Here is a 17,842-nt window from a genome sequence, read left to right on the forward strand (position 1 = left end):
GCATTAAGTTTGTACATCATCCTGGGATAGCATGCAATTTTTCATAATGAAAAACATTTGGGAAAAAAACTTAGGGAAAACTACATCTTTAAATAAAAACAAAAATAAGCCCTACCAAACAAATAAAGCCTTGTATTTGTCCATAGAGTTTATGACTAAAAGATAATGGCATAGAAAGTTCCTGGATTTATGGCTCCTCAAAAATCCCTTTCTTCCTCAATGGCAATTATACTCCTGAGAAAAAGTCAGATGCCAGATCTAGCCCTGGCATCTTTCAGTGGATTTTTCCTAAAATCAAGAGGCTTTTCCAAGCCTGGTGGTTTCAAATGTTATGATTGATGTTTATTCATTTGTCCTCTCTTCCCATGGAACTGGCAATGGCTGTTATTTCTGTATCCAATACCACTGTTATGTCTGTTGCTCTAATCTAGCTGCTTATATGGTCTCCACCATCTCAGTGTCTGAGCATATCCCAAGAATTAATTTAAAAAAACTACATAAACCCCTTAGAACAATAACAACCTCTCCCTCCTTCCAGCCTTATCCTAGGCAAGAGTCTCGAGATTTTGAGCTTGTATGTGTGTGAGGAACTAACTGAGGCAAAGCTCAATTGGAGAAATGGGTCCTACCTTCAGCTGGGAAAACAGTGGGAATGGCTGGCACAGGAGAGGCCACAATGGTGACCTAGGCTGCTACAAGAATTTGCCAGGACTAGATGTGCTTCCCCTGTATTTTCTGGTCCTTGGCCCCAGCTCAGTAGTATTTTCTGTGATTCCTGGAATCTGGCAAGTCATAAAATTTTTGAGGGGCAGAGGGTAGACATGAGTTTTTCTTTTGACAAAGAGAAGTACTAGTTCTGCCTGGAGATGAGCTGCCCTGATCATATGCCATTGAAGGTGTTGCTTCTATTTGTTCTGACTGCATTTGGATCAAAATCAGTGTTTCTGTGTGTCTCCTCTCCATCTTGTTTGGGGATTGTTGTCTGTTATTGCTGTAGTCCCCCAAGACAAAATTCCTCCTCCAAATTCAGTCTCTGTTTTAGACAGCTTTCTGTCCAGATGTTGTGAGTAGTGTATAATGGCTTGTTGGGAACCTGGTCTTACCTATAATCCAGTTTCTGTGCTTTGAAAAGGCAGTCCAGGGGAAGGACAGGTTATGAGTCTGTGGGTCCAACAGCACTGGGGAAGAGAGCAAATCCCACGTGCTTGAGATGGTCAAGGTGGTGGTGAAGAATTAAGTGCATTAAATCCTATGTGAATAAGAACAAGCTGACGCTCTTGCCAAGAACTCTGAATCCAAGAACAGCAAATGGAAGAATTACCAATGTATAAAAATATAAATAAACACATGCCAGCATTAATTGGAGGAACATGTCCTTCTCACTGACCTTAGTCCATGTGACTGTACCTCTGCTGGAAGGGACATGAGCCCTTGATTTCTCTGTAACCAATAGACATAGCCCTTGTTTCCAGCTGAGGGATTAAACTGCACGTGAGGAAATAATTGAGTGCTGGATGGCATTTTTCACACGCCTCTTTTTCAACCTGGATCAACGAAAAGAAATATCATTATATCTCATATTTGTGCTAGAAATGAAGTGATTTGCGTACTTGCAGGAATGAGATACAGTTGTCTCAGAAGTTTTTGTTGGCAATAGAACAGGCAGCTGTCAACGCTTCAGCCTAGAAGTAGATGCAGCTCATTAGGACAGTTGGATATCATCAGATTAGCTGGGCTTGGAGATAGGGTGAGACAGGAAAACATATGACAAGAACTGGCATCGCTAAACCTCCCCCTTCAGAAATACTACCTCAAAACCAAGGAATGTTGTGGTTGATCACAGCCAATATCAATACAATATATCCTAGTTTAAGGGCAGACTTGCCAAGTATTTCAGCATGGGTTTCAGTGCCCCTGGTACACATAAAAGTTATGGCATTGGTTCTGGATTATTTACTGGGACTCTGGTAATGATGTTCCTGGCACAGCACTCCTTGCAAACACGTACTTTGGAGGAGTTCCCATACTTTTTTTTTTTATTGTCCTCTAGAGCTGTGGTGGCAAGCTGTGTGAAATCTATCCAGAAAACTGGAAGAAATCAAAACTAAAGGGAAAAAAACCAACCAAACCCAATTAAAGATGTCAAAGCCTTTCTTGTGTAGACCTAAAACAAGGTCTAAAATCAAAAGGATATGGGTTGACTGTGTAAGAGTCATGGGGGAGGGAGTTTTAGATTTTCGTTCAGTGCCCCTAGAGGATGGCCTGATATATTCTGTAGAGTTCTGGGACCAGAAAGATGCTTTCAGACTGAAACCAATTCAAAGATGAATAACAAACAAAAATAACAGCACAAAGTACCTGAGTGGCAGCAGGGACGAATTTTGAAGAAAGCTTAAACAGACTTGTGTCAGTGACAGGTCAAGGTGACCAAGGCCCTCAGCAGTACTCCATGGATATGTAAAAATATGTAAATGGAAGCAGGCAGATGAAGTGTTTGTCAGCATGCATTGCCATTGTTTGTTTTTGTGTTCAAAAGCTCTTTTTTCTAAGCACACTTCTCTTTTCAGAGCATGAGCTTTAGCTTTGCAACCCAAGCAGCAGGGATGCCTTGTGTCTCTTTAGGACTTTTCATCAGATGATTCCAAATGCTTTAAAAGGGTGAATTAAAGGAGCTCCACATTTAGAAAAAATAGAAATTGATTAATTTATTTCCTCCAAAATGCAATCAGCTCTGGTGTAAAGTAAAAGAGGACCTGGATTCTCCAGTGTGTGAGATCCCTCTCCCTTTACATTGCTGCAGAGTCACAAAGGATTCATTACCCAACCTCACTTCCTGTCTGGGGGCACCTTGAGCAAAGGAAAGAATGGTCATGGAGAGTGTGCTGCAGCAAGCAGCACCAGGAATAGAAGTTATATCAAATTAAAACATAGGGGAGGAATAAAGGAGAGAATTGCAATTTCCTCGAAGGGTATTAGGCTTGATCATAATAACTGCTGCCTCCATTCTTAATAGCAGTGAGGATGTACAGACATTTGTGTGATTTCTCTGCTGAGCAGCACCTCTGCTTAGTCAGTACTGATTTGGGGTTGCTACAGCAACACCAAAACCACTTCCTATAGAGCCTGGATGTGCTCTGCAGCCCTCCCAGGCCTCCATGGTTAGCAGAAGTTAGGAAACTGCACAGAGGAAATACAATGCAAAGTACTAAGAGATGTGGAAACCTTAAACAGGGATGTCAATTTGACCACTATTTAGTCAATGCTAAGGGAAAATAGGAGCATGATGGCCTTAGAATCTCTTTAAGGCAGCTTTTAGTCTGTTAATAATTAAGAGGAGATTGCTTTATTAAAAAAATAAACAATTTTGATTTTATTTGAACAGCTCCCTTCAAATATTATTTTTGTGCACACTAACATGTGACACCCATGTGACATTGTTTTAAGCCTTATATTTGTATTCAACATGTGTTTAGCTTTCATTACTGACAAAACTTCAAATGCCAGAGGATGTACAAAACCTGCTGGGTGATTTGCAAAATCTTCTGGTGTTGGAAATTTTTTAATGATTAAATACTTTATTAATTGCTTCTATTTTATCTGATTCCTGGCTATTGCCACAGAAATCTTGAGGGCATTGCAACAAGGAAGATCTGTACTCCCTAAATTATAATTTCTGGGATTATGCTAAAGCACCATGTAAAAACAAGTAATAATTATTATTCATATATAATGTTTCAAACATATCTAATTGAGAAAAAAAACAAGAATTTCACCTATAGGCTCTTTACTAATAAAATCCCCAACTACTTCTGTAGAATTTGATTTGCTGCTCAACTTGTGTGATCCCGGGAAAGAAAGTTCAAGGTCTGCCTAACCTGGAGATTTTTCTCCAGTATGTCTTCTACTGAATTGGGAATTGTTTGAGTAGTGTTTGTGCTAAAAGTATTCCCAATGCTTTTGATGTTAAGCTTTTGCTTGTTGGCTGTTGTGTGTCCTTGAATGTAGCAATAATGGAGCAACTCTCTTCATTTCCCTCATATTGTCAGAACAATTGAGATTTTGGTCCATGCCCAGAGAATCATAAAACCATGGACCATAAGTTTAGGGGAGTGTTTCTACTGGTGATGAAATTACTGCTGGAATATTGAAGTTATTTAAAATTTCATCTTGCTGGAAAGTACTGGCAGCCTGAAAGGAGGAAAAACCACCAGACAGCTTGAGAGCCTCACACATAACAAAAGTTTAGAAGAATGGCTTTTGAGCCAAAAGAAAAGTGGTGATTTTGACATAAGCACAAACACGGAGGTCAGTGTGGATGTTTATACAGAAACATGGGAGAGATCTCACTTACTTTATAGCTGAATTAAGGGATGTAGTTCCTATACTTTTATTCCCTGATCTAGATACAGCATGGCTAAGATGATGTATTGTGTAGCTGGACTACAGCTGGGTCAGAGTCCCACACAAGCATCAGACTAAACAACGTGCCTTGGCCACAGCACCTCCTTGGAGAGCACTCCAGAGCAGGGGCAACCGGAGGTTGGCAACTACATCTGGTAACCATGTCCCCAGGCCACCAACACACACAGGGAGTGTTGGGCTAATGTAGGACATTGTTGCAGAGAAAATGCCCTTTGACTATTGACAGCACATTCCAGTAGAGTGACTGGCTGGGAGGCAGGTACCCACAACAGACCCACTGCCAGCAGCTGGGGGTGCCTAAATCTAGATTGGGCAAAATATTAGAGGCTATGCAGAGTCTGCAGCGGCCCAACACAGGCAGGGAGACAGCTGACTTGTGGGATGTCTGCAGAGATCTCAATGGGTCTCGGCCTTCTCTTCCATCTCTGATTGCTGCCCTGCCAGCCTTGGAGTACATCATTGTTTATTACCCAGAGGGACGGCTGAATTCCTTCTACAGCAACAATATTTTTTTGTGATGCCAATGCCATGACCTTTATTCATGAAAAACAAAGTACAAATGGGGAAAGCTGGGTGGAGCTCTGTCAGAAATGTGATGTAAACAGCTACAAAGATGTGGCTCTGCTCCTCCAAAGCCATTTCCCACCAGGTAAGGATCAGAGCAACAGGCATTGCAAACACAGCAGAGATCCTATCTGATATTTTGTTAAGCTAATTGCCTATACCTAACAGCAAGGCTTAATAAAAATTGCCAAATTGAACTTTTGGTCAGATTAGACAACATCGACAACAACAGTTTCCAAAGGATTTACGGAAACAAATTCCTTGTTCCAGGTATCTGCTGACATTTAAAAAAAGCCAGCCTCTTTTCTAGCATTCATGAAAGTAACATGAACAATTCAGTAGAAGAGCTCCCGTTTTGTTGTGGAAACAGTCTCCGCAGTACCCTTGAAAATTCATCCTGAGGCAAGTTTGAAATAATTCATGCTGCTGCTCTTACAAAAATATCTTCATGTTTAGAGCAAACAGCTGTTTTGCTGGTGGAAAACAGCAGAAACATGACCTGTATTTAAACCTGTATCTTACTGGGAGAACTGGGAGCTTAGCCTCCCAGTAGGGATGCAAAATTCAGGCAGTGACACCTGCAAAGATTTCTGGGGTGGCATGAATTCATCTGAGGGGAAACCTGACTTGAAGCCAGGTGGAGTGGCCATGTGGCAGTGTCCTCTGCTCTGGCTGGAGCCTGTGTCCTGAGCTCAGCAGGCCGGGGGATGTTCCTGAGAGATGCTGTACCCCTCTCCACACGGTTTCACAGGTCCTCCAGAGACACAGGATGGAAAAGCTCCTGGGGTCCACCACACCCTGCACTGTGTGCCTCTGCTCCGTGACTTCTTCAGCTCTGCCCCCAGGCAGTCCCAGGCCCTGCTGCTCAGGATGATGCCTGGTCACTGCCACAGCCCAGCCTGGCCACGCAGCTGCTCCCTGATGCTGATGGCCTCCAGCAGCACTTGCTATGGGGCAACTGGGGTCAAGGGTGTCCTTGTGAGTGCCAAGGGCATCCCAAACCCACTTTGGCTGCTCCACAGTTTGCTGGGATGTGCTTCCCAAGGAAATATGGGAGTATAGGGGCAGGTTTTCACTTCTCTCCATGAATTTCATGAGCCCAACAGACAAACTTGGAGAAGTACAAAGGAGAAAACTTGAGGACTTTGACTGACACAGAGAGTAAGAGACAATTGCTCAGTGCTACAGGCAGTCTGTGACCAACTGTTCACAAAATATTAACCATTTGTGGCACATTTAATAATCAGTAAGTGATAATATTGGGCTTTGATACAGATCAGAGCTAACTAACATTGACCAAAGAGGTTCAGAGGCCCAAGTCTGGATAGTTTGTGCTTCGTGTTGAGCCTATTCCACCCTGTCCCCTTTCCTGACTTCTCATGTACAGACAACAAAGTGGGATTGCTCTGGCTGGGACAGACAAGCAGAAATCGCTCTCTGCAAGGATGCACTGCTGGGTTGGTAGTGTTGCTGCACCCAAATAAACTTTATAAAACCAATCTCTGCCCAGGTTGGGACATAAGCATCAGGTATCCCAAAAGAGAAGTACAGGGATGCCACAGTGAATATTGCTGAATTTATTTTAGGCCACGGAGATTCCGGATGAAAGATCACTTGGGAGCGTGCCAAAGGTCCAGAAAAGGGAATTGCTTGGGGAGATCAAGGTCACCCACGCCTGGGAGCTGCTGGCATCCCCTCAGTGGCACTGCTGCATGGAGCAACGTGCTGCCAGGGGAGGTGGAAGCCCAGGCATCTCCTCGGAGCACGTGGGCAATGCTTCAAGTGTTCGTGGCCTGGCTGTGCTGGGGGACTGCAGGCAGGGCAGGGATGGGCAGAGCCAGGCAGGGCAGAGCAGGGACAGGCAGTGGCCAGCAGGAATGGGCAGGGATGGGCAGGGATGGGACGGGATGGGACAGACAGGGCAGGGCAGGGCAGGGATGGGACAGGCAGGACAGGGCAGCGCTGCGGATGCTGCAGCATCACTCGGCCAGGCTGGAGCAGAGCTCCCACCCCTGCTCTGCCTCCCTGCCACCAGATGCAAGCAATTTGTTTTGCATTTGGACTGGTAGTCTGGAAAACGCTGTGGTTTTAAGTTTATATGATATGCTTGCTTTCCAGTTTTGTTAATTAAAATCATGATACTGGATGAGCAGTTGCTGGAGAGCTTGTAGGGTTCATTTTAAATTTCTTCCTTTTTCTAGACACTCAGGCATTTGAAGCCCTTTCCCTGTTTGCAGTGCATTAATTCACTTAGCTAGAAATTCTTTCTGTCTGAACTCGTACAAGCATGCATTTGGGAATGGTTTTGTTTCTTACAGTACTTTCTCCTGGTGTTTGCCTATATCTTCCAATGTAATTTATCAGAATAAACAAAGTATATAAGGAGTGTATAATTTTCAGTTATACACTCCTCATAACTGTTTCACCATCACTTTGAGAGGGAAGGGAGCAGAGGGACCCATAGGCAAATAGAAAGAAATATGAGCATGTATGAATTCACTCAAGTGATCACTCTTCTTCTTTGGTGGGTTTAATCCATCAGCTTTTCTGGAGCCATTGTGTAAGTCATGAGGGCTCAGCTGCCTCCACAGTACATTTTTTAACTATTTTCCACAGTGATGTCTACTGTCACCTGGGATGTGGTTACGCCAACCCTTTCCAGCTCAATAATCAGCTCCAAATGGAAATGGAAGTGGTTCTTCAGAGCAGCCTCACACTCTGTTGACTTTTATTGCTTTCAGAGTGGGTCTGCCACAACTTCTTCCCTGTCTCCCAGTTTCAATCTCCCACAGCTTCCCAAAATCCATATCACCTTTGCTGCTCCCATGCAACCATCTTGACTTGGCAGGAGCTGTTGTGCTCAGGAAATCTGTGCAGGCAGAATATTTACCTGCAGCATGGCAGGTGTGTTACTGGCAGGGAAAGAGGCACATTCACACTGTGCCTCATCTCCAAGTGCACCCTGTGCTGCTGGAGCACTGCTGACAGAGGACTTGGTCCAGTGAGGGAACATCACTTAAACTGCCCAGATGTGGAGCTTTGCTTTCAGGACTGCCACATTGAGTGTGGACATGTGCAAGGATGGGCCAACATCTGCAGCATTTATTTTGGTCTGCAGACAAAGCTCAGAGTGGCTCAGCAAAGCTCACACGAGCCTCTCCCACGCACGAGTGAACATCACCTGAGCTCAGCAAAGCCTTTCCATGCAAATCCCAACTGCTCTGCATTGTGTCAAACAATGATTCCAGAATTAGATCCACCAAGATGTCTTTTTTTCTTTCTTTCTTTTTTTTTTTCAGCGAGTACATTCAGTGACAGTCTTTTCAGGGCTTATACCTTGGTTATTAATACTACCATTTGCCTTCTTTTGGAAAATTGAACTCATGTGATAGAGGAATTTTATGTGTCAAATTCTGATGCAGAATTTCTGATATGAGTGCTTCGGTAAAATACAGAAGTGGAAAATGGAGATACTATGGTAGGAAATTATTTTCTTGGGTGGTTTTTAAAATAAATTTTATATTATTAGGCTAGCAAAGAACAATGCCAACATCAAAAAATCCATTACCTGTTGTTCTTGTCCTGTTTTTGGTAAATTTAGGCAGGCATTGCAAGATTTTATAAGAACTGTTATGTAATAGTTCAGGCAAAAAAATTATTAAAAGAGATAAGTTATCATATATCTAGTACTAGGTAATCAGATTAAAAAGAAAAAAAACAAACAACAACTGGGAAGTGCAATAACTAGATTTGCTAATGCCACATAAAATAAAAATATGAGTACGTTTTTGGATTGCTGCACAGGGCAAGTGCCACAGAATTTTCCCTAGGGAACATGCCTCTATTGGAAAAGTGTGGTCAAATGCAACAAACAAATCTTTTTTGTCTTTAATTATTGTGATTCTGTTTAAAAGTTAGAAGACGTCAATTTTAGCATGTGGAATGCAGTTGTGAAAGAAAATGGGTTTCCTGAATTTTCAGTGAATGACAAAAATTCACACACATACTGGTTATTTTAATTTAAGGAAAAAGGATTTTGTTTCTTTATCCTGTTACATAACCCTGGATCTATTCTCCCTTGAACACACAAGTATGATTATCATTAATCTTAAAGGGAAACAGTTGTCTTTCAAAATCCTTTCTGAATTTCCAAATTTTTATCTTCTTTTTTTAAAGTTAGATCCCAAATGACTGGATATGAATTGAAGATGAAAGCACATTGTTTATTTTTTTAATTAGATTACTTTAATCTCATTTATACATAGTTCTTCTACTGTTCTTCCCAACAGCAATAGTGAAGAAAAAAACATTGTTTTAGAGTGACTTCCAAAATACAAAACATACGGTTCATATAGCATCCAGCAGGAGACAGACTACCTGTTATTACTTTTTTAGCTCATTTTTATGAAACTGGCTGGCTTTCAGTTCAGAGACATTCTTTAATAATACTTATATTTTTCATTCTATACTGCATTCCTTTCAAGGATTTTAAATTGCCCAGGAGATCTTGAAAATCCCAGTGAAAACCTTTGGATATATGAGAGGCTTTTATTTCCAGGTAGCTGACTGTCAGTTAACTTGAGAGACTCACTTTTTTCAAAAGCCAGTGTGACCACTTTGGTTCCAGGCTGTTTGGTTCCTGTGTGTTTGCCCCTCACTTTAGGAATCAGCCACTGTAAAGCAACAGGCATTTCCAAACTCAGAAAGGACCACCTCCAGCCTCTCAGCCCTGCTAAGTGCCTTAAGTTAATTTGTAATTAGTTTGATGTAAGGAAAGGACCAGTGCAGGCAATCCCATAATGGCTAGGCAGTCTCAAATATAAGCAAAACAGGCCAGCCAGAGCATTAAAGCAAGGGAATTTAATACCAACTGGCTATTTTTCAAGAAGACCTGTGGTTTTTCTTTGCCTTTGTGTTTGACTTGTAAACCGGGTGCAGAGCTCTATCACTGGCAGGTTCACATGATGGGGAGTGTACTAAAAACACAGGTCATGTTTTGGTTTCTGTTTGATACCTTATTTATATTTGATTTATATGGATAAACTAAGAAAAATTAACCGTCCAGGCCATAATTTCATCTAAAATAAACACAGACTAAAACTACAGCAACTTAGTGGATTGCGTGGATTAGTGAGATATCCTGGTATGTAACAGCAATAGCAACAATTTATTCCCTGATTTAGTAATGCTTAAAATCTGCAATCCTGAGTCACTCCATGATATGCAAATCCCTTACAAAATCGGCTTCTCTTTTCAGGCTCAGGATCCTCTGCTATACAGGGGAACCCCAAAGACTGACCCCATGTAACTTTGTATAGGAAATTCATGTATAGAAAATAATTACTGCAATGGATTTATTCAGACCATGGTTTTGCCATTCTTGCTTACACAATCCTTCACAGACAGTGCTGTCCATTTCTCTCCTACATTTCTGCTGGACTTCATGCCTGGATGAACTTCAGTTTTTTAAATTTTAATCTTTATTTGTAAAATCTTCCCAATCCCTGCAAAATCTGCTCTTTGTCCATGCCCCATCTTGGTCCTGAGTCCATGAAACATCATGTTCCCTCTAGCAGCCAATGAAAACAAGGTTTTTCCTGAAAAATGAAGAAATATTAAATTGGTTATCATTTAAAAATTAAGGCGAATTTGCTGATGAGCATATTTTAGGTCCTGGTGTAATATCCCTCCCTCCACCTCACCTTATGGAAACCTGAATTAGCTCTGCCATACCCTTGGCTTAATATTCATCCATCTGAAATCTGGCACTCACATCCCTGCCCCTCAAGACCTCTACCCGGGTGCAAATACAGTGAATCTCTCCTGACTTCCGTGCCATCTCAGTACATTTCCACACGTTGTAGCCAAGCTGGGGATTTGGCCCAGTGTCTTTTTTAAACCCTGTGACCCAGACGTGGAGATTAAAAAAGAGTTATGTTATCGGATTAAACAGATACAAGAGGCACTCGCTGTATCAGCATCCAACACCTTAAAACTCCAGCAAGTAGATCAGCACGGTAGTGGCAAAAATAGACTCTGAAAAAGAGGGAAAACTCGAAGGTGATGGCAAACCCATGCCTTGGACTGGGGTGCAGAAACCTGCCACTCTGCTTGCCAAAGCAGCCACAGGGATATGGTGTTCTGCTTGCTACAGCATCTTGATACAGGATACACTCGAGGTGTAAAAGTCATTTCAACTCCACCTACCTTAGCCAGAGTGATTTTGGCCTTAGTTAAGTTTGGGTTAATGTCTTCACAGTGGGGTTTTTAAGGGGTTGGCTTGATTGCCTTATGAACTGCATCAGCGGACACTGAAATCAATAAAGCTGCAGAAGCAAAAATTCTAACAGATTAAAAACAGACCTGCATGAAAAGGATAGTAATTTCAGGCACCATTTGTATGCTTAATATTATACACATGCTTATGCTTTGTAATTTGGGCTCTAACTTGTGATTTTGGTTACATAAGAGAGTGGAGAAGCCAGAAGCATTAGTGCTGCTGTGCGCCACTGCAGCTGAAGGCAGAGCTCCCCCAAATATTCATTAGGCACATTCTCAGAAATTGTGCTGTCTCATAATGAAATAGCAATGAACACATTTATGGCACAAAATAACATCATTATTATTATTATTATTATTATTATTATTATTATTATTATTATTATTATTATTATTATTATTATTATTATTATTATTATTATTATTATTATTATTAGTTCCAGGTACTGTGTACATGCCTCTGACTTCAAAACGGCTTTGGCTGTTGGTTGCTTACCCCAAACATTTTATTTTTAAACACATGGAGCAACCATGTGCTTTGTGTGGCTGACTTTTAAGAAGTGAGGAGCAACAGAAGAGAGAGCAAGAGACAAAATACAGACTTTGATTCCTCTAGAGAACTAGAGCAAAATATTCCACTGCTGTGTAGTGGTACAGCTGTGCTGGCAGGATCCTTCACACAGACAAGGCTCCAGCCACTACTTACATTTCACTGATGTGACTGCTGGTTCCTAATCTGCATCTAGACATCCTCACTGCAACCAAACAAGTGGCTGAGCCGGTAAGAAACGTTTTGCTTCACTCCCTACTGCAGCCAGAGCCTCCTGTTTGTGGTCCCTCGTGGAGCTCACAAAATGTGAGCTGCCTCCTGCAAAGGATGCCTACGAATCAAAGTTGCAGTACACAAGAAACCTGAATCAGAAGACGTAGGTGGCAGCACGGACTACATCGTTACGAGTTTAAACGAGGCTGTTCAGTGGAGATATGTCATCAATTAGCTGTGTATATTCTATCTCTGTCTGGTTTTCTGCTAAAAACCTTCCGAATCAGTTCGGATATGGAAAATCACAGAATGCACTGGAGCAAGGGAAAATCGGCTGTGTGACTGTGGCACAGGGGTTTTTGGCGTCCTGTATTGCCATCAAAAAGCGTGCAGAATGGTGTAGCTTTTGCAAGAACCAGCTAAGGAAATCAGCCTTTTCTGAGACCTCCCTGGAGGCTGCTGTGATGGAATTTGATCCCTCCAGCAGCCTATGCATTGGTTATGGGTTCCGGAGGTGGTCTCCCAGTAACTGCTGTCCTAGTCTGTGGTGTAGAAAGGTAGCATCTTGTATTCGGGAAAACCTAGAGAGCAGAGGTGTGGGACTATCCACTCTCCTTTGGTCCATCCCTGCTGTACCCAGTGCAAGGTTAGCACCGAGGGACTTCTGTGAAACACAGATGTCCCCAAATCTCCTTTTCACCACAACTGTACCCCCACAATGCAAATGCTATTTTGCAGTACAGAGATTCTTACTAAGTCTTCAGCAGGGGTTATATGAAAATGCCTCGCGACACTGTCTGCTGCTGAATCCTTTCATGTAGAGAACCGGGGGGATGCAGGTAGGAGAGGAAGGGCATGTTTGAGTCATATACCCGTTCGCCTGCAGGGGAAGAGGACCTGCTTTCGGTTCTGTGAAACCCGACGCAAAACAAAACGCTGCCCTGCTCCTTTTCCCCGCCGGTCGCCCCGGCCGTACTTTGTTCTCCCGCTGCGACCGGGACTTCCCGGTGCCGGGGACCGCGCGTTTGGGAGGCGGCAGGGCAGAGCAGGGATGTCCCAGCCTCCCAGGCACCTGCCACACCACGCTCCCGTGTTGCCTCCTCCAGCAGCAGACGGCTCCGGGAACAAACCTGTCCCCCAAGCCTGGCCGAGCGGCACCGGCTCCAGACTCCAGTCCCCCGGGGGGCCGGGGAGAAAAGCGGGAGCGGAGGAGCAGAGCCAGGGCCCAGGCGCAGGGACGGGCAGCGGCGGTGACAGCGCCGTGGGATGCTTTTTCTGTGAGGAGGGCACTCTTTGTGTAAAGATAAAAAACAACGATTGAAAAAACCGAAAAATACCGAGAGGAGCTCAGCGGCTGGGAGCCCTCGCTCCGCTCCCTGCCCGCCGCGGGCCGGGTCCCTCGGGGCGGCCCCGCCGCCGCTCCCGCTGCCCGCGGGGGAGGCCGCCGTGTCTGCGGCATGGCCCCTCCTCCCCCACACCCCTTCCTTTAGGCTCCCCCCTCCCCAGCAAAGAAGAGGCCGTGCCGGTGTTTTTCCACTCAGCAGGATGGGTGATGCTCAAAGCTCCCTCATTAGACAACAGACACGAGAGGTCAGGAAGAAAGCGCTTATAAATTACCGTTTCCTCCTGCTCGGCGCTGCTAGTCGCGCCGCACCGCTCCGCCGGACGCGCCGCAGGGGCGCAGCGGCGCGCAGGCACCGCGGCCAGCGGACACAGGTACCGGCACCTCCCGGGCGGGACGGCGGCGGGGCGGGCGTGGGGCTGCCGCTGCTGCCGCCGCTGCCGCTGCGCTGCTGGCGGTGGCGGAGCGGCGCGGATCGCCCCTCGCAGCCGCGCCGAACAAAGGGGCGGCAGCTCCGCGCCCAGCGGAGCCGAACCGAGCCGGGCATCGTCCTCCCTTTGTCCGCCTCGACTCGGGGTGCCCCCGGGCGCGCTTTCCCTTCCCCCCTTCCATTTATTTATTAATTCATCCTCCTCCTGAAAGCCCCCTCCTCCCCGGCGCTCGCATTACCTCGGCGGTGTTTTTTCTCCCCAGCGGTTATTTACCCCACACCCCCCCCACACCTTGCGTTAACTTTTTTTGGCGATAACATTCTCAGCCATTCCCCGTTGGCCGCCCTCCAGCACATCGACGGCGCACGCTTCTCTCCCCGGCTATTTTTGCCCATTTTTTCCTCCCACCCCTCCCCGCTGTGCTTTCTCTGTTTGCCGTGCGCTAACCTCGAGTGAAGAGACTGGTACAGGCAATGCTGCATCTGATGCTAATGGGCCTACCTGGTGGGTAATACCGCTGCTGCTGCTTTCTTGTGATTTCCCTCGTTTTCCTTTTTACTCCCCTCATTTTCCTTTTTTATTTTGTGGCTTCTTGACATGCTGAAATCAAAGTAGTGATGGGGCTTAGAAATAAAACACAGGGACTACACAGGGCAGGTTACCAAGCTCAGCGTGGTGCGAAGGGGTGATAATTCTGGGTTTGTCTGGGGGTAACTTGGATCCAAAATTCACCCGCTGGCTTTGAGATAATGAATGCCCATTGCTGCCTGGTATTATAGCAGGAGGTATGTGGGAGGACTCACAAGGTTTCCATATAAGAGCATGGGAGAATTTATTTCACCCAGGCGAAGAAATGTGCAGAGTATGTGTTATTTATGATACTGAAGGCAAGCTGTGTTGTCCTTAGGCAGCTCCAAGAGTGGCAAAACTTGGTATTTGGAAACTGTAGAAGCTGATTTCTGCCGTTTAATAAGAGCTATGTTTAAAGGGAAGCACGGATGAAAATAAAAGAAAGGAAAAAGTAGTGGGAGAGGATCCAGATAAACACGAAGAAATACAAACCCACACTTATTTCAGCACAGTTTGTGCCAAGGTGTAAAGATGGAGGTTTTTGATGAGTTCCCATGTTTTTTAACCGTATTGGGAAAGGCATTAAGAAAATGTGCCGAGAGGAGCTGGTTACGTTGATAGTGCTATTTTGGTAACTGCATTTTTTTTTTATTGCTTGCATGTGAAAATGTTTTGAGTTTTGGACTAGCAAAACAGTGAGGCAGTCCTGACGGGGACACATGTCATCGGCTGTGTAATTCAGGGCTCGGATGACAGTTGCTACCGGTTTAGGTTTTATGGCTTTAGGTTTGAGGGTAAATCAGCCCGTTAAAACCTGCTGCTGTGGAATTTCGATGGGAGAGCCTTTGGTGAGAGCTCTGATGGTTGTTGACAGCCGGGTGTTTACCTCTGGGTCTGCGTTCAGCTGCTTTCTGGCATTGCCTACCTTTGCCACAAGTGGTACGGAAAGGTTTCCTTGAAGGTTATTGGGGTTTTTTTTAAAGCAAAATGTGTGAGCAGCTGAGGCAGCCAGCAGCGTGACAGTGACAGTGTCCCTCACAAGGACCAAGTCAAGTCTGAAGCACGAGTGTAGAAGGAGGATGTCTGTTGGAAACTGCATTTTCTGCATTTTTGGTACTTTCAGCAATAGTATCTTCCTGTTTCCCTTTCAACTGTCTCTTATCTGCTTTGCATGTTCTATTTTTGTCCTTTTTCTCTTTATTTGCCTTTCACCCCTGTCCATTTCCCTTCGCACCTCTCCTGCCTTGGTGCCTGTGGCAGCTCCCACTGGAGGGCGACAGACACCTTTCCCCTGCCCGGGGCTGCCCGGGACCCCGGCCGGGCAGCAAAGGCTGCTTCTTGCCGGTGTTTGTTAACCTGCTGCTCTCACCTGCGCTGTGATGGCTCATTTCTGTCATACTTGGCAAAAAGCAGGAGGTCGCAGGTGGCACCGTGGTACCTGTAGGCCCAGAGAGGGTGGATGTGCGCTCGGGGGTGCTGCATCGAAATCCTGGGCCATTTGGTTTGTTTGCTTGAGGAATCTTGGTCTGGAATCTGGTAGAAATTTGGAATCTTTCAAATGCTACCGACTTCTGGTTTATTTTATTTTTCTGTAACCAGAAACAAAATTTGGCATACAGCTCTTCATTGGTAGTTTCAAATGTGGAGCTTTTGCGTGGGTTGCCTGGAGCTTTCATGTCAGAGGTGAAGTGTTGGGGCGATGGCAGGAGACTCCAGTTGGTGTGAAATGCTGGCAGAAAAGAGGTGCCACATTGTCCTGGAAAACTAGGAAGACACTTTAGGTTGGCTTGCCCTTGTTGCAGAGTGCTTGGGAAACCTCCCTTGCCTGAGTGGAGTTCTGTTTGTAAAGCCTTGGTGAGGATCTTGTTGTACAGCTAATCATTGCCAATATTTCAGTGAGGGTTTTTTTAAAATCAATACTCTTAGTGTATCTTAGTGGCTTCCAGCCAGGTCCTATGGGCAGAATGTTTCCAAAGAGACTCTTGGGCACTTTCCAGATGGTGATATTCCTTGAATTTTCATCAATGCACATCAAGGCTCAGCAACCCCCTATTATTTTAATATTGCCCCTTCTATATTTTCCAATGCCCCATATTTTTGTCTCAGTGGGCAGTGGGGCAACAGTGGTAGTGCTGCCAGTTCCACCAGTAAGGGGAGTCTCTGCAGTGGTGCCCTACCTGGGGTTTTAATCATGCTGGCAAACAGCTCTGAAAAGATTATGCTAATTAGTTTCTTATAAATTTAACCATATTACAACACTTAAAGACGGATGGGAAAGCCGTGGTAGTTGCAGCCTTTTGTAAGTAATGTTTATTTGATTGGTCATATGAATAAATTGTAGATCATTTAAGAAGTGAAGCTTTGAATAGATTACCCAGTCGGATTAGTGCCTTCGACTTCTATTCATCACTAACTTAATGACCAGAATGGATCAGGGTTATTTTTTTAAAAAGTAATCCTGTGTCTGCTCCAGTACGAGCTCTATACACGGAACTAAAATTTATTCTAATGGCACTCTAGGGGGGTTGCTTGCAGGATTGGGTCCTTTGCTCTTGGAAGAAAAGTATGAGGATGAAAATGCAGTGATTTAATATTTGTTGAATTTCTTCCACGTATGCCTGTTTAATTGAACCCTCAGCTGTTCTAGCTCCATGGATTTAATTGATTTGTGTGAGCTTTGTTTACATCCCAAGGCATGTAAACTTTAAATTGCTTACATAGTAGCTAATATTGATACAAAGTAATACCATAGAAATTAATTGAACACTCCACTCTTCCCTGTTCGTTTTTCCCCAAAAACCTGCTGTTGGAAGGGCTGCTGTGCTGCCAGTCAGTGACCCTGAAACCATGGCTGGTGTCCTACAGCATCCTCCCTTTTTTCAGTGTATCCAGATTTACACCAGCAAAAAGCCATTTAGTGCCAGCCCTAAACCCTGTTCCAAGAGCATCCACCAAACCCACCAGCTCAGCAGTGTGAATCAAATGCCAGCAAGCTTTGGGTGGTGGCAGCAGGGTGGCAGAGCTGTGGTTGCAGGAGGTGGCTGTTAGGGCCTGCTGGGAAGGTTCCCCATTTCAGCAGTTACTGGGTTTCCTGTTGTGGTTCTCTGTCACTCAGAATTGTCACAGCCTTGAAGGACGCCTCGCTGCTGTGGCTGCCCAACCTGGGTTTGAATGCAGTCAGTGCTTGAGCACTGGCATGGAAAAACAACCCTGCTGTGCCAAAATGCACTAGGAGGGCCCTGCCTCATGGTGTTGGTGTCAGTCCCATGTCCATGGGGAGGAGAGCAGCCCAAACACTGAGCCATGGGGTTATCGCTGAGCTGGAATGTAGTTAAAGGTTCTTTTATTTTTTCATTTTTTACCCAGATCACATGGCATTTGTATTCTGTTTCACTGCTGCAGTGTAATTGTCCTGCCATTTAGAGGGGACATAGTCATATCTCCTGTGATGCACTATATAGGATGAAATGC

At 44.7% G+C, this 17,842-nt stretch overlaps 1 protein-coding gene and 1 long non-coding RNA gene across 14 annotated transcripts in view; one reads left to right on the plus strand and one right to left on the minus strand.

The window, feature by feature from the left end:
* The window catches only part of SLC6A6 (solute carrier family 6 member 6), an 87,750-nt gene that overhangs the window by 22,485 nt on the left and 47,423 nt on the right, over positions 1-17,842 (plus strand). For 4 of the 10 annotated variants that reach the window (XM_039695437.1, XM_039695438.1, XM_039695441.1 and 1 more), the window contains exon 1: positions 13,607-13,744. The exons of 2 other annotated variants lie outside the window; for them this stretch is intronic. Coding sequence is in view for 3 of the 8 variants with exons in the window: in XM_039695435.1 (XP_039551369.1) it covers positions 14,275-14,305 (31 nt within the window). In the remaining 5 variants the exon portion in view is untranslated. Of the gene's footprint in view, positions 1-13,606; positions 13,745-14,162; positions 14,306-17,842 lie in introns of those variants that run through there. 4 more of the 10 variants (XM_039695435.1, XM_039695436.1, XM_039695434.1 and 1 more) reach the window with 3 other exon arrangements.
* On the minus strand, positions 6,912-14,072 carry LOC120495677. Of its 4 annotated transcripts, none has more exons than XR_005626111.1 (3): positions 14,040-14,072; positions 11,972-12,146; positions 6,912-10,583 (listed from the first exon to the last, which is right to left on the minus strand). It is a non-coding gene; the product is annotated as an uncharacterized LOC120495677 (long non-coding RNA). The 4 variants fall into 4 exon arrangements; XR_005626114.1 differs by having other exon boundaries at positions 11,972-12,133; positions 14,040-14,061; XR_005626112.1 differs by lacking the exon at positions 14,040-14,072 and adding an exon at positions 13,646-13,782.

The sequence above is a fragment of the Passer montanus genome, unplaced genomic scaffold, assembly GCF_014805655.1.
Source record: "Passer montanus isolate IOZ18808 unplaced genomic scaffold, ASM1480565v1 scaffold9, whole genome shotgun sequence".
Lineage (NCBI taxonomy): Eukaryota > Metazoa > Chordata > Aves > Passeriformes > Passeridae > Passer > Passer montanus.